General features: G+C 48.6%; 4 protein-coding genes across 4 annotated transcripts; all 4 read right to left on the reverse strand.

Moving 5' to 3' along the window:
• Window positions 1–982: 982 nt before the first annotated feature.
• LOC4347838 (NADPH--cytochrome P450 reductase 3-like) lies at window positions 983–6,638 on the reverse strand. The gene is made up of 18 exons (XM_015795746.3): window positions 6,200–6,638; window positions 6,060–6,119; window positions 5,883–5,959; window positions 5,703–5,760; window positions 5,529–5,612; window positions 5,411–5,447; window positions 4,812–4,881; window positions 4,463–4,657; window positions 4,289–4,381; window positions 3,950–4,178; window positions 3,774–3,857; window positions 3,554–3,705; window positions 3,380–3,476; window positions 2,373–2,522; window positions 2,217–2,294; window positions 1,786–1,908; window positions 1,590–1,703; window positions 983–1,313 (listed from the first exon to the last, which is right to left on the reverse strand). Exons 1-18 carry the CDS (start codon window positions 6,560–6,562, stop codon window positions 1,233–1,235), a joined length of 2,145 nt encoding a protein of 714 aa, XP_015651232.1. The 5' UTR covers window positions 6,563–6,638; the 3' UTR covers window positions 983–1,232.
• A 2,100-nt stretch (window positions 6,639–8,738) lies between these two features.
• On the reverse strand, window positions 8,739–10,568 carry LOC112936443 (probable E3 ubiquitin-protein ligase ARI5). The gene has a single exon (XM_026020414.2). The coding sequence runs from the start codon at window positions 10,467–10,469 to the stop codon at window positions 8,892–8,894; it is 1,578 nt and encodes a 525-aa protein (XP_025876199.1). The 5' UTR covers window positions 10,470–10,568; the 3' UTR covers window positions 8,739–8,891.
• Window positions 10,569–11,520: 952 nt separating this feature from the next.
• On the reverse strand, window positions 11,521–13,297 carry LOC4347840 (probable E3 ubiquitin-protein ligase ARI7). Its single transcript, XM_066303903.1, has 2 exons — window positions 12,771–13,297; window positions 11,521–12,670 (listed from the first exon to the last, which is right to left on the reverse strand). Exons 1-2 carry the CDS (start codon window positions 13,295–13,297, stop codon window positions 11,521–11,523), a joined length of 1,677 nt encoding a protein of 558 aa, XP_066160000.1.
• Window positions 13,298–13,702: 405 nt separating this feature from the next.
• Window positions 13,703–15,143, reverse strand: LOC4347841 (protein PLASTID MOVEMENT IMPAIRED 1). Its single transcript, XM_015756029.3, has 2 exons — window positions 14,596–15,143; window positions 13,703–14,488 (listed from the first exon to the last, which is right to left on the reverse strand). Exons 1-2 carry the CDS (start codon window positions 15,076–15,078, stop codon window positions 13,865–13,867), a joined length of 1,107 nt encoding a protein of 368 aa, XP_015611515.2. The 5' UTR covers window positions 15,079–15,143; the 3' UTR covers window positions 13,703–13,864.
• Window positions 15,144–15,578: the final 435 nt, after the last annotated feature.

The following is a 15,578-nucleotide window of genomic DNA, read 5'->3' on the forward strand; positions in this document are numbered from 1 at the left end:
TCAGCAGCAGTACTCGCACTATACATACTACTGTTTGAAACAACGGCAGTGCATATATAAAATACATCATGATCTGCAGGGAAGCAGTCACAATTGAAATATCTGCTACCGTCTCAAAACATAATTAACTATCGAGTGTACTACATATAATTAAATCTGGAGATGGAAGTATTATACAATGCAGCATGTATGAATATGGCCGACATGCAGGATTTCACATAGTGGTGGTACTCGATATAGTAGATCTACTTAGTGGCCACTCCACATATGGAGATCACTACTAGCGCTAGCTGAATGTATGAGCTCTGTAACGCAAGCATGGTATTGGTGACACAACATAGCTAACAACTCTTGTGTATTTTTCGTGTCAACTTTAATTACTACTCACTCGCAGTGACCATATGATTCATATGCCGCAATTCTGATGCGACCGGTTCTGGCCTTCTGGGTTAACAAATGCATGCACATATGTCACCGACGCAAGTGAAAGGATAAGCATAATTAAGCATGTCACTTTTTAAAAAGTTTGTAAGCTGTTGGTAATCGACACGTCGAAGCTATTAGGAGAGATGAACAACTGAAGTACTATATATGCATCAATCAATGGAGCTTTTCAGTCGGTCAATGTTGGGTTTGCAGTGGAGATGTACTCAGCAGCATTGGCTACTGCCGGCACCATGCTTCATTGACCTGACAAAACTTGTTCCTTACCTCCAACTGGTAGAATGACAGGTTACATGTATATATCGCCCCATTATTTTAGAACAATCTTGGGGGGCTCAGAGCATCCATATATATTTATATATGGCAGAGAAAAAAATCGCAACTAAACTAGAACAAGTGCAGATTGATAAGTTATAGCGATGTCTCAGGTGATAAATGGCAAATGCCTGTTTTATTTGGGTTCAGTCTCAGAAATCACAGCAATGTATGCATGATTTCTTGATCAAATAATTAAACAACTAAATAGGCTGCAGTCCTATATATGAATATGAATATATATATAAATATATATATATATATATGTTTAAACAATCTTACTATGATTCATACAGATCTGATAAATACTACAGCCCATGTATAATTCCTACCACCACAGCCTGCAATCAGGTACTATTTTCTCCAATGTAATTTAGGTGTTTCACTAACTCCCTACAGAACGCATACTGTTGTATTTATGGAAGTATTACATTTTGGCAGAGACACAAGGGTGGATTTGCGAGGATGGCTTGTCACCAGACATCTCTCAAGTATCTCCCTTCCATCTGCAAGCTCTTTACATAGCTTTCTGTGTTTGAGTTGTCCAAAGAACCCTGAAAATTCAAGGTAACATTCAGCAAAGTGGAGATGAAAGCAAAGCTACTGTTAAACTCTAAAGAGCTTTCATGGCACTTCACATAATTACTCATAATGCCTGCTTAGAAAGAGGCTAGGCTAGGTGATAAATACTAAGGGACAGAGTTCTGGATTTGTTTTGACCTCAATCAAGAAAGTGCAAACTTTCTAGAGGTAGAGCACCACTGCATCCTCCCACTAAGAATTAACTGAATCTAACAGGTACCAAAGGTAATGATATACCCAAACAATACCTGTTCCTGCACAATGGTGTGTAGTGTGCGGTGTACATCTCTTGCCATGCCCTTTGCATCACCACAGACATAAATATAACCACCCTGAGAAATGATGCTCCAAATCTCGGGAGCCTGGGAATATTACAAAGCAATGGTGAAAAAGGGAAATAAAACACTACACCTTATATTAAACAAAAAGGATCATTTCATGTACCTTCTCTGCCATTTTGTGCTGAACATACTCCTTTGAAGGACCCTCACGAGAAAAGGCTACAATCAATTCAGACAGCGCACCGGTCTCAACAAAATTGTTGAGCTCATCCTCATATATGAAGTCCTGAACAGAGAAAATACTGGTGAGGGGAGTTATTTAAGAGGCTAGGAAGTTTTCTAATTGCCAATCACCAATAAGATACTCTCCTACACTCAAACTACAATGCAGAAAAGTTTTCTGAAAGACAAGGAGAGCTCTGACAAAGCACATATGTGCATAACCACATTGTGCAACATCAATGGCAGATGTGTTGATATTTTTAATTACTAAGATTTATAAGAATACCTATGACCAACAGATTTCGTATATTGTAAAGTTTTCTAAGTACAAACTGCATATGAATATGAATAAAGTAGGAATGTATGTCATACCATCTTTCGATTTCTGCACCCAAAGAATAGGACGGCATGGCCTAGTTCCACACCAGTCTCTTTTAGAGCTAATCTTTCCTGCCAGTGCCAAATGCATAATATAATCAATTGAATTATAAGAGTCAATATTTGAGGAAAGGGGGAGGAAAAACAAACCTGTAAGAAGCCCCTAAAAGGTGCAAGACCAGTTCCAGGACCTATCATTATAATAGGCACAGTAGGATCAGTAGGCAGTTTGAAGTTTGACTGCCTAACAAAAATTGGAGCCCAGCTACATTCTTGGCTCTCTTCCAAGGGAATCGAGTTCTGCATACACAATCATCAGATTAAAATGTTTACTGGTCAGCACGACCATCACATACTTCAAACAAAGTTTTTATGCTTGACCAAATGTATGACCATTGTTTTCAAAGTGTACTCCTTCGAAAATATAAACTCTCATTATATATGAAACAAATCGACAACTACAGAATATATGTATCAAGAACTTTTCGAAGTCTTTCATATTGCTGAGGGAAAGATGCACTCCCTCCGTTTCATATTACAAGTCACTTTGACTTTTTTTTCTAGTCAAACTAACTTCTTTAGGTTTAACTAAGTTTATAGAAAAAATTAGCAACATATACAACACCAAATTAGTTTCATCAAATGTAACATTGAATATATTTTGATAATATGTTTTTCTTGTTGGAAATGTTGCTATATTTTCTTATAAAATTGGTCAAACTTAAAAAAAGTTTGACTAAGAAAAAAGTCAAAACGACTTATAATATGAAACGGATGGAGTTACTATATAACTATAGAATTTTCAGGGAGTGATACAAGGTTGAGTTACTGAATAGAATGAGTTGTTTAGTGTTATTGGCAAGGCCATCACGGTAAGTTCATCATGAGAACTGTTAACCTGACACTTTGTCCATACATCAAGAAACTTGAGAAATTATGATTCACGTGGAGTTTTTAAAGTGGGTAAGAAACAGGTTCACTTAACCAGTTAAAGTTGGACACATGTAATGAAGACTGGATCTTGATATATAAGCATCAAAGCGAGCTATGACGGTCATATTCAATTATCTACCAATCATCCAAAAGAAATGCAGAAAGCACAGTGACTATAATATAGAAACAGAGTGCCCTTTCACTATGATAGAACAAGGGCTTACCTTCATCCAAGTAGAACAAACTCCTTTATGGATCCTTCCAGTAGGGGTTTGCCCATACACTAGCGCACATGTTACATGAATTCTTGTTGGAGTCATCCTGCAGCAATGTGAATGGTTTTAAATAGATAGGTCAATTTGCTCAGGTTAGAAGGGTATTATTCCTGACCAAGGTACCTCGGTGAGGAAGATATCGAGTAGTATCTCGGCTGCAGTCGAGGAGCAATGGCTGCAAAGAAGACACCAAGTGGAGGCTTTGCTGATGGGAACTCTGTCATAACTTCCAAGAGACTCCGTTGACTTGAAACTATCCATTGAGAATACTCCTTCTGCCAAATGAAGCTCATGTGAAGCCAAAACTAACATCCAAAAGCATAAACTTATATTAAAAACCAACCTTTCCAGCAGGAGATGCTAGATGTCTTAGCCTCTCAGCATCTTTGGGATCAGATGCATGGGAAGCCAAAGCAATTAAAGCACTCTGCATCAACAAATTAAAAAATATTAACATCAATACAAATATCCAGAAAAAATGCATATAGAATGTAACAAGATAGATCTGCAAAAGTTCACCTTCTTAGGAAAACTCAGAAGGTCAGCATATCTGGCAAGTGCAGTCCCCACAGTACAGGGGGACGGGAAAGGAGGTGGCAAAGAACCCCCAAAAAGTGGAGTGCCATCCTCTTGGTCAGCATGAATTGAGAATAAGGTATCTGGTGAATAACCTAACAGATTTTCTACCTCCTCTACAGTCTCTGTGCAGTTTTCTGCATATACACCAACATGATCTCCAGTCTCATATCTGTTAAGAAAATGGGGGTCATCAGCAGTCTAAACACCAGTAAGAAAACCGTGCCTGCAATTTTGTCAACCAACTACTAAATTTGGAAAGTAACAAATTCAGATACTTACGTAAGACCAGTCCCTGAAATATCAAACTCTAAATGAATGCAGGACCGGTAAGAAGCCGGCGTGTGAAGCTCCCGCCGCACAGCCACATTTGCTCTGCAAGGAAAGCATGATCAGAATTTGTTCAGACCACACCCAGTGTCCCAGTGCAGTCAAATTAAAGAAATAATCTCATACCTGCAAGGATGCTGAATGTCATATACAGCATGACCATTACTGAGACTAAAGGATTTGTTGATATGCATGGCTTCCTCTGGCTTGACCAATACAACTCTATATTCAGGAATAGCAGCTGTGTAGGGAGTTGGTGCTGCCGATTTATCATCTTCAACACGGAGCAATTTATCCAATTCTGGCCATAGAAGTTCCTTCCTTTAGTTGAACAACCAAAGCATTAGCTTTTGTTTTATGTCTCAAAGTCTAAAGTTGATATCAATGTTTAAAAAGTGTGCACAAATAGAATCAGTGTCAAAATGATGCCTGAGTTCAAAGTTGAGACAAAGACTAAGCTAATTACGGTACGTACCATGCATTGAAGTCATCCTCAATGCATTGATCATCATCTCCAAGACCAAGAGGAACAATGCGTTTTCCACCTAAAAGAGATGTGGAGAAAAGTTAACCACCACCAAATGATACAGAACACGACAGACAGGAAAATCATGTGACCAGAATGTTGCAAAGATCAACAATATCTCACTGAATTATTACATGGTAAACCTGTTGTTCAGATCTATCGGAGACAAGTCCGATTTGATTTAGTTGCACACTTACACTACATTAATACTAGCTCCCCTTCTGAGTCTAAAACACTCTACAGAATATCGGTAGACAGAAAAGGATGAAGACAAAAAAGGCACAGCATTAAAGTCTTAAAGCATATGATCCTAGTAGCAAACCACCCTGATAAAATTATGATGCTTTCCAGAGCACGTTACTAACTACCTACATAAAAAGATTAGATAAGTTGTATCCCTTATCCTGTACTCTTCTCATACAGTATAATTTCTGACAATGTTTAGTGGCATACAATTCTTAGGTGAGCATGAACAGTACAGGCAAAGTTATGCCTTTGTAATATAGATGAAAAAAATAGTGCATTGTAGTTATTCGAACGATGGTTACCTTGTTCAGCGAGGAGTTGGTCAACCACCTTTCCAACCTTCAGTTTAAAAAGACAATGTAAGTATACAAATTGGGCTCTATATAAAAGCACAATATCAATGTAGAAGCACCAGCAAACCTTGTTAAAATGCTCGTACTGCCTATTTCCGAGGCCAAAGACCCCAAACCGAAGATTACTCAACCATTCACCTCTCTCATTCCCCTGCACTCCAGCCAAACAAACAGGCCGTCAACAGAAAATACAACGCTCACCCATGAAAGGGCCATATGAACTGTGGATTTGAGAGCAAACCTCTCCAAACCATTTATAGAACCTCGCCGCATTGTCAGTTGGTTCCCCATCCCCATACCTTCAACGAGAACAAGAATGCAACTCAGATATTCATTGGAATCAAAATTCAACCATTCTAGTTTCTCCTGAATTAATCAATATCCCGTCAGAAGTATAGTAAAAAGTGGAGATGGCACCTACGTTGCCACGAAGAACAAGGCGATGATCTCCTTCTTAAGCTTCTGCTCATACTCCTCATCATCCGCAGCATACTCATCCTGAACCCCAGAACGAAACAGGCATGAATCAATCAATACATAGAATGCAAAAGCACATGAAATTCTGAAGCAGCGTTAGTGGCAAATCGTGGCGGCTTACCAGATCGAGCACCTTGAAGACGGCCTTGTCGTACCTCGACTTGGCCTCCTCCGCAAGCGCCTGCGAATCCGCAACCAATTAAGACCCAGGGTTTTGCTGCACGAGAGGTGACAGACAGAGAGCGAGAAAATCTATCCAACCTTGGCGAAGCCCTCGGCGGTGCCGGTCTGCGTGCCGAAGAAGACGGCGACCCTCTGCCTGCCGTCGTCGGGGTCAGGCTCGGCCTCCTGCTTCCTCTTCGCGGGGGCGGGGGCCCGCGGCTGCGGCTCCTGCGCCCTCACGGCGGGCGCGGAGATGGAGGAGCGGCGGACGAGCAGCGCGACGCCGCAGCCGACGAGGACGGCGAGGGAGGTGGTGAGCAGGACGATGAGGTGGCGGTTCTCGGCGAGCGAGGGCGGCCACCCCTCCTCCTCCGGTCGTCCCCGCCCCGTGAGCAGCGCCGCCACCAGGTCCAGCGCCGACGGCCTCAGCGCCCCGCCGCCGCCGCCGCCGCCGGAGTCCATAGCGCGCGATGGGATCGAGGCGGAGGCGGAGGCGGAGGCGGCGGCGCGCGCGTGCGGGGTGGTGGCCCTAGTACGTGGGAGAATTTGGGCGAAATATTTTTTGGGTTTTTGTGGAGTTGAGCGAAACGGACGGTGATGTGCGATCGATCGGTACGTGGTGTGGTCTGTGGTGGCGCGGTGTGAGTGTGTGACACGTCCCGTCGGGTTGAGGAGAGCGATGCACGTTTCGGCGCGGCCGCGACGTTTGGTGGTGCGAGTGCGAGTGCGAGTGCGAGTGGCTCGTGCGCCGCATGGTTTCACTGTTTTACTATAGAACGCCCTCGAAGCCTCTCGCCATAACCATCGCCGTCAACAACAACGTACAACAACCACAACCCTGCGAACGCCTTCCAGTTGCTCGTCACCATCGTCTTGATTCTCGAGCCGTCGAGCGTGTTCGATCCTACCAAATTTTGATGGGGGGAAAAAACTGAACATGTTCTTACCAATGCTATTCTGTTAAATTTTGCTAATTCTAAAAGTTTTCGCTCTTCAGAACTATACAAAATTTTGATAAGATTTCGAATCAAATATATTCAACACTACTTAAATTTGATAATATCAAAATGTACCTAAATTTAATATTATCAAATATTGGTTTGGTTGAAAGCTCCTATAAAGTAAACAAGACCACTATCTCTAGATTCTTGTTGGCGCTGACAGTAAGTACACTAAAGCATTGGTAGGCCGCGTTGCTCGGTGAGACCAATATGATTATCACAGTCACCTCTTGTTCGGGCAAAATTCCCTCCACATGGAGTCTTTGCTTTCAGCCCATTGCAACCCAAAAGTCTAACAAATATGAGCCATTGATTTATGCCTTGATCAATGATGGAAATTGTCTCATCTCTTTATGATGGAAAGAAAAACCCTACCTTCCATTGGGGGAGAGATAGTAGCGGCGATTGGGGTGAAGAAGAAACTAGCAAAACACAAGAGAGGGAAAGGAGAGGGGAGAAGATGTGCAGTTTGTTCAGCTTGGGAGCTCTTACCCTATCTTCATCAAGTTAGCGATTAGAGGCTCGAACGTGGTTGGATTGGCACTAAACTTGGTAAGTTTGTTTCTCACTTTGAGCACTTCAATCTGGTCGATTTGTATAAGGATGGGTTGAATATAGCACCGGATTTGAGTGGTGGTTTGTCAGCTCGAGTTACTGCAGTTACAGCTTGCGCAACAATTGGTAGAATGTCAGTTTGAGGGGTCAAACAGTGTCCGGTTGGACTGTTTTTTTGGATAGCTTGGAAGGGACTCGTATACCATCATTTCTGCCAAGTTTCGTGTAATTTGCATCTGTGGTTTGGGAGAACTCACCTGAGAACCGAAGATGGCCTCTTGTTAGCTTTGATGGTTAATGTTGATGATGCCAAGTGTGTAACTTAATGTTATAGCTGCTGTTATAATATGCCTCTAGATTTTTCAGAGAAGACTCCATGTATATCCTAATTGATTATAGTTGAAGCTTGGAGTGGACCGTTGGTTCCGTGGTTTTTTTATCCTCACACCGAGGAGGTTTTTCCACATAAATCATTGTGTCTTTATGTGCATGTGTTTATTATTGTTCCGCTGCTGATCTGCTAGTCGAAACCATCCTCAAAGTTTATGGCAAGATAAGGGTTTGATTGTGTGAAATATGTTTATCAGTTGGTGAATTGTAATTTGCACATTGAAGAGATGTGGTTGAGCTCCAACACCTCACACATTAACACAACCCATTCGTTGTTATTTGTAGCCTCTCAGTTAAGTAAAAGCAGATATCTTAATTTCACATCTTGACTTTATGTTTTTATTTTTACGTTATTTGCAACCTCTCGGTTAATTAAAAGCAAAGGCCTTAATTCAACATTTTAAATTAGTTTTTAACTTTATTGTTTTTTCTTTATTATTTGACTCCACCACAATACGAGAATTCACTATTGCCAAAAGGTTGGGTTTTTTTTTTCAAGTTCTTGTGGTAACCATAGATGTGTCGTGGTTATATTCATGCCACCCAGCATGAATAATGAACTGTTCCAAAATTACTTTAAATGCATGTTGAATAAAGCATGCTCGCAATGCACCTGTGTTGCACCAACCTGGCCGTACTCTTTTTTTTTTTTTTAGAAAAACATGGCTGTACTCAGCCGAACAAACTTGTGCTGTCTGAGTATATTTTCGCTTGGTTTTCCTTTGAAAACTCTGAAATAATAAACTGCTAAAAAAATCGAATTGCATGTGTATGTCCATGCTGAATAATACTCCTACATGGTAGTGATTCCAATCAAATCAAAGAGATTTAATTAAGAGTCGTGTTTAACTAGAGGAGGAGACCTCGGCCAGGTCGGTCTCGAACGCTTTGACGAGGTTCCCAAAGTATTGCCGCGTCACCCTGGTGAGCCCGGCGAGCTTCTCCCTGTACGCCCTGTACTTGTCGAAGTCGACGGCGGCCTTGTCGTCGGCGCCGGCGGCGAAGAGCTCCCTCCTCTCCCTCTCGGCGCAGCCGTGCAGCCGCTCCAGCGACGCGTTGGCGTCCTCCTGCAGGTACTCGAACAGCTGCCGCTTGGTGAAGTCGCGGTCCGGGTCGAGGTAGTAGCCGTAGGCGTGCGCCCAGCCGAGCACCCGCCGCCCCTCGCCGACCTGCTCGTACGCCTCCGTCACGAAGCCCATCTCCGTCGCCGGCACGCCCGCCGCCGAGGCCATCGCCTCCAGCTCCGACCGCTCCAGGCTCTCCATGTCGCGGAGCGCCACGCGCAGCGACTTGAGGTTGGCGTCCCACCGCTCGTAGTGGTAGAGGTACCTGTCCAGGGACGCCTTGGCCTGCCGCCGCCGCTCGTCGTCGGCGTTGGCGCCGGCCAGCGCCACCACCGTGCCGTTGGGCTGGTACCGGGAGCACGCCGCGTGGCCGTGCCATGGCTTGAGGCAGATCCAGCAGAACTCGTGGAGGCACGGCGGCCGGCATGTCATGTGCATGCACCCGAGGTTCTTCTCGATCGGCAGCCGGCACTTGGGGCAGTGCTTTGTGTGGGCGAGCAGCCACGTCGCCGTCTCCGACTCCGAGCTGTTCTTCTCCACCCACTTCGCCACCGTCTTGCACGACACCGGCCGGTGCGCCTCCTCGCCGCACCGCCAGCACAGCCCGTGCCCGCACGAGCAGAACACCTCGCTGCTCTCCTCGCCGTCGCCGCCGCCCACGAACTCCACGGCGCGGCTGCACCCGGGCCCCGGGCACCACCTCATCCCGGCGCTCTCCTCCACGTACGACCGGAGCGCGAACCAGCCGAACCGCTCCCTGTCCTCGCCGTCGGCCACCGCGTCGACCAGCTCGCGCACGACGGCCGCCGGGCACGACGGATCCGGGCACCGGAGCGACAGGCACCGCGCGCCGTCGCCCACCGCCGCGCGGACGTACCCGCGCCAGCAGGAGACGCAGTAGAAGTGGGAGCACCCCGCCGACCTCATCCCGCCGGTGTCGAACACGTCGAAGCAGATGGCGCAGGTGAGCCGCCGCCGGTTGACCCGCGCGGGCACCTCGCCGCCGCCGCCGTCCGCCGGCAGGAGGCCGGCGGCGTCGCGTATGCGGCGCTCGTCCAGGAACCACTCCTCCTGGAGCAGGACGGCCCTCCACCTGTACAGCCGGAGGAGGACGGCGGCGGCGCCCGGCGAGAGCGAGAGCACCTCGCACACCTTGGCAATGTCCTCCTCCTGCCGCGCGCGTACGTCGTCCTCGGTTAGAACAACGTACGTCTTCTCCATCGCCGGCGCCTCCGTTTCCTCGACCACCTGCCCACCATAGTCGTCGCCATCGTCATCCATGTAATCGCCGTCGTCGCCATAATCCTCGTCGGAGTCGCCGAAGTAGTCGTCGTCGACGTCGCTGTAGCCGGACTCCATGCTAGTAGCTGTCCGAGATGGCGACGGCGAGGACGGATTAATTATCGATCAGCCAGGGTTTAATTAACCCTAACCCTCACAATTTGGCCTCGCGCGCGAGCCTTTATCGGATCGAGATCGCCTCGTGATAATAAACTGTTTCGTTTTTAAAGATTGCTTGCTAAAATAAATCGGAATCGCCTTTTTTAAATAAATAAATTCGGAATCGGCTTCTTAGCTAAATTGTACTTCCGGATATTGCACGCGTGTTTCTGTGCGGCTGTTATGGGTGGCCGAAGATTGGAAAGGCCTAGGCCCTTAGCCCGGCCCATTACTGAGAATTCGATTACGGCCCCTTTGTTCTCATGTTATTAGGACGTCTTTTATACAAGTACATACAAAACATAACGAGCCTAGACACCTCCCGGTAAAAAAAAAGCAATATTTTAAATTTTCTTTATAATCTATGACGTGTGATTTTTTTTCATATAATAATTTAAGTGATTATGAAAGCACCTTCAAAATCCAAATCATCACATGCTGTTTTTATGTTTTCAAATTAACTTTTTAATATTATTAATAATCAACATTTTAAAAGTTTAATCAAATCGCATACAAAATGTCAAATACTAATAACTGAAGGGAGCATTGGTGATACACGCTTATAATTGGTAGCCAATGAGCCTTTATTCCAATTTAAATAGAGTAATACCTAGAGAATTTCGTGCTATAATCTTTATAATTTTGAAAACATTATTTCACTTGATCATTTTATTGGCAGAAGTTAGGGTTTATCCAATCACTTCTTTTTTTTAATTCCTTCTTTTTCATTTATGGGACTTGTTGGCTGTGTGCACATGGCCACTTGGGTATAAGGAGCATATTGATCCATGTATTTTTGAAAGAAATAAACCATAGTATTTGTTAAGTGTACCTTATAAAATATGAATTCCTAATTCGTAAAAAATGTTGGCCCAACCAATGGATCAAGGTACAAATTTTCCTGATGTAATTGAGTGATCATCAAGTATTCTAGTACTACAAAAGTGTTGTCGTTAATTTGCACGTGATCCTACGAGCTGTCGTCTTGATGAAGAGGCTGAAGAGGATCAACAGGATCGTCGGAGCTCTCGGCCGGACCTGTAGCTACGGCGGCTGCGGCGGCGGCGGCAACAGCAGGTCCCACCTCCAACAGGCCGTCCTGGAACGTCTTGACGAGGTTACGGAAGAAGATCTTGCAGACGCCGGTGAGCCCGGAGAGCTTCTGCCGGTAAGCCACGACCATGTCGACCATCTCGCCGGCCTTATCCTCCATCTTCTTCTTCGACTCCTCGCCGTCGTTGTCCTTGAGGATAGCGTTCAACTTGATGGTTCGTTCCACCTCGGCGAGGAGCTCCTCCCTCTCGTGCTCGGCGCAGTCGTGCAGCTTCTCCAGCTGCCGCTCGGCCTCCCCCTGCGCGCACTCCACCATGGTGCGCCGCTCCTCGTCGCCGTCGAGCCCCGTGCCCAGGTGGTAGTACCCGTACGCGTACGTCCACCGGAGCAGCCGCCGGCACTCGGCGATCTGCTGGTACGCCTCCGCCAGGAAGCAGAGCTCCGTCACCGGCATGGCCACCGCGGCGGACAGCTTCTCGGCGCAGGCGTCGAGGCCGGCCATGTCGTCCACCGCGCTCTGCCGCGCCTTCCCGTGCGCCGCCCACCGCTCGTAGAAGTGCATGTACCTGTCCAGCGACGCCATGCCCTGCTCCCGCCGCCGCTTGTCGTCGCTGGCCTCGCCGTTGGCCTTGGCCGCGTCGTAGACGTTGCAGTTGTAGTACTCGCTGCTCCGGTGATCGCTCCACGGGCTGAGGCAGAGCCAGCAGAACTCGTGCAGGCATGGCGGCCGGCACGTCATGTGCATGCACCCCCGGTTCTTCTCGATCGGCAGCCGGCACTTGGGGCAGTGCTTCGTGTTCGCCAGCACCCAGCTCGCCGTCTCGGACTTCATGGCGTTCTTCTCCGACCACGCGTACACCGTCTCGCACGACACCGGCCGGTGCGCCTCCTCGCCGCACCGGAAGCAGAACCCGTGCCCGTGCCTGCACTCCACGTCGTCCTGCTTCTCCTCGCCGCCGCCGCCGCCGACGAACTCGATGGCCAGGGTGCACCCGGGCCCCGGGCACCACTTGATCCTCGTGCCCTCCTCCACGTACGACCGGAGCAAGAACGTCGCGTACCGGGCTCTGTCCGCGTCGCCGGCCACCTCGTCGACGAGCTCACGCACCACGGCGGCGGAGCACGCTGGGTCCGGGCACCGGAACGACAGGCGCCGCGTGGACGTACCCGCGCCAGCAGCCGACGCAGTAGAAGTGGGAGCACCCGGCCGATCTCATCTCGCCGGCGGGGTGCTCGTCGAAGCAGATGGCGCAGACGAGCGGGTGGGCGTTGCGCGACACGGGGGCGCCGCCGAGCGCCACGCCGGTGGCGGCGCCGGCTCGGTCGCCGTCGCAGAACAGCCTGTCCTGGAGCTCGACGAGGCTCCACTTGTAGTGCCGGAGGAGGACGGCGGCGAACCCCGGCGGGATCGCGAAGAGCTCGCCGACGTTGGCCGTGTCCGCGTCCTGCCGCGCGCGGACTTGCTCCTCGGACAGATTCCGGTACCTCCTGTCGATCTTGGTGAGGTTGACGGCGGCGGCCGCCTTCTTTTTCTTGGCCTCGTCGTCGTCGTCGTCATCTACCTCCTCTTCCTCCAGATCCCAACTCTCGCCGTCGTCGTCGACGTTGCTGTCCACCTCGTCGGTGTAATCGTCGCCATCGTCGGTATAGTAGCTTTCGTAGCTCTGAGCGTCGTCCTCGCCGTCGCTCGCCATGCCTGCGCTGCGTGCTAGCAATCTAGGTCGACAACTGATTCTCAGGGTCAAGGTTGAATTTTTGTATGCACAATTTTCCGTCTATTTTTTCCGCTAAAAAAATTCCATCTATTTCCGACCCCGAGTTGGGATCAGTCTCGAACTCAGATCCTGAACGGATTCGCTTCTTAACAACAATTTTAAGTTCTCAATAACTTTAGTCAATTCAAACTGAGTACGGTTTATTTTTCGTTCAACCTCTCTTTGACCGATTTCGTAACCAAGATTGATCCCTGCTTCAAAACACAACACAGTGCTGTAAAAAAAGAAACAAAAGCTACAAATGACTTGACATGCATCACAAAAAAAAAAACAAAAAATCAGACAGCACAGCATACACCATTAACGTCAGAATGTATGATTGGTTGGTTAATGGAAGAAACGTCCACAAACTTTATTAGTACATTATAAATACCTATCACAAAATTTATTATAGATTGTTATTATCTGTCTCTTCTGCTCCCGTGCTAAGAACAGGACAATGCTGATTGAGCTTTACTTTACTAGACATACCAAGAATGCCAATCTCTACCGTCGGAAAACACGATTTGTGTTCCGAACAAAGCCGCACCGGCAGACATCACCGGCGCCGGCGCCGCCACCGCCGCCGCGGCGGCCATTGTGAGACCCCTTGCACTGTCCCAAGCAAGCACTCCACATCATGGCTCTGCCATTACTCCTTCCCTTGCTGCTTGCACCGAAGAGGATCCCTGCGACGTGCATCCCCTGCATCTCCAGCTTCACCCTGCCATCCTTCTTCTCCAGGGATGCCTCCATGACCCCGATCATGGGGTCACCAATGGCGGCGTACCCTTGCTCGGGATCCCTCACCTGAATCAGGACCACAGAGACCATGGAATCCTTCGTCGCCTGGTGCCTCCGGTCGCCGTCGTCGTCGCCGGCAGCCGTGGACGAGGCAGAGTCAGCCGTCGAGGCCATGCGAATCTTTAGGCCTTGTTGGACCAGTCCTTCCATCTTGTCCATTTCCATGAAGAGGAGAGCCTCCAAGAAGTCGTCGCCGGAGCTGAGCCTCGCCGAGCGGCGGATGACTTTGCCGGGATTCTTCCGGCCGGCGATGTCCTTGATCGGCATCATCTTTGACAGTAACTTGCACAGGTTCTCTGCGCTCGTCTCTGTCATCTTGTCAAGAACCTAGAGATCACAATGCCACAGATTGTCGAACGAAAACAATGTGCAGTGCAATGGATGATAGACTTCATTGGCATCCATGGATCTTGACAGCGATCGAGGTGGCTCACCTCCGACGCGGTGGCGGCGTTCTCGGCGACGACGGGCTGCGACACCTGCAGCGCCAGCCGCTCCCAGGGCATGCCCACCACCCGTTTGATCTCGTGCAGGTAGCCACCGCCTTCCAGCCTCACCATTTCCCGCACGCCGCCGTGGCCACCGACGGTGACGCGCTTGTTGGCCGCCGTGGCGCCGATGCCGCTGCAGGCGCTGCTCACCCGATCTCTGGTGGCCATGGCGCCGCCATTGGCGCTCCTGCCGTGCTCGGCGAGCCTACTGCCGAGCCTCCTGATCTCCTCCTCCAGGAACTGCACCCTCCGCCGGTACTGCTCCGCGGATGCTCTAGTGGTCGCCGCCGTCGCGCCATCGACGACGTTGGCGCGCGCAGGCGGCGGCCGCGGCGCGCGGCGGTGGAAGGAGAGGCAGGACGCGAGGGCGGAGCAGCCGGTGGTCGCCACGGGCGGCGCCGGCTGCTTGTTGTGGCCGCCGGGCATGCCAATCTTGCCGATCGATCGGTGTGGCGGCGGTGCGGTCTCCGACCCGCTCGCTCGCCGGCGCCGTGCAATTTGACGCGTTTGTTTATCTTGTATAGGCGCCGCGCCGCGGCTAGCTAGTGAGGTTAGTTGCGATCTATGCGTGGGGAGGCCGGATCGGATCATCGGAGGCGCGATTTTGGAGTTTGAATTCGAACCCCAAACTCCAAAGGTGTTTGTCTTGGCCAACTTCATCTTGGAGCAGCAAATATTGCGTTGCGACGTGACGACGCGGTGCATTGGATCGTGTGTTGTACAGCCGCGGTATTCATTGCATATCAGTTATCACCAGTACAAATCCATTGGATGTATCCAGTATCCGTGCCTGTAAGGGCCTGTTTAGTTAGGCTGTGTTTAGTTCACACCAAAATTAAAAGTTTAGTTAAAAATAAAATGATGTGACGGAAAAGTTGGAATTTTGTGGATAGGAAAGTTTTGATGTGATGGAAAAGTTAAAAGTT

Source organism: Oryza sativa, chromosome 9 (genome assembly GCF_034140825.1).
Source record: "Oryza sativa Japonica Group chromosome 9, ASM3414082v1".
Classification (NCBI taxonomy): Eukaryota; Viridiplantae; Streptophyta; class Magnoliopsida; order Poales; family Poaceae; genus Oryza; species Oryza sativa.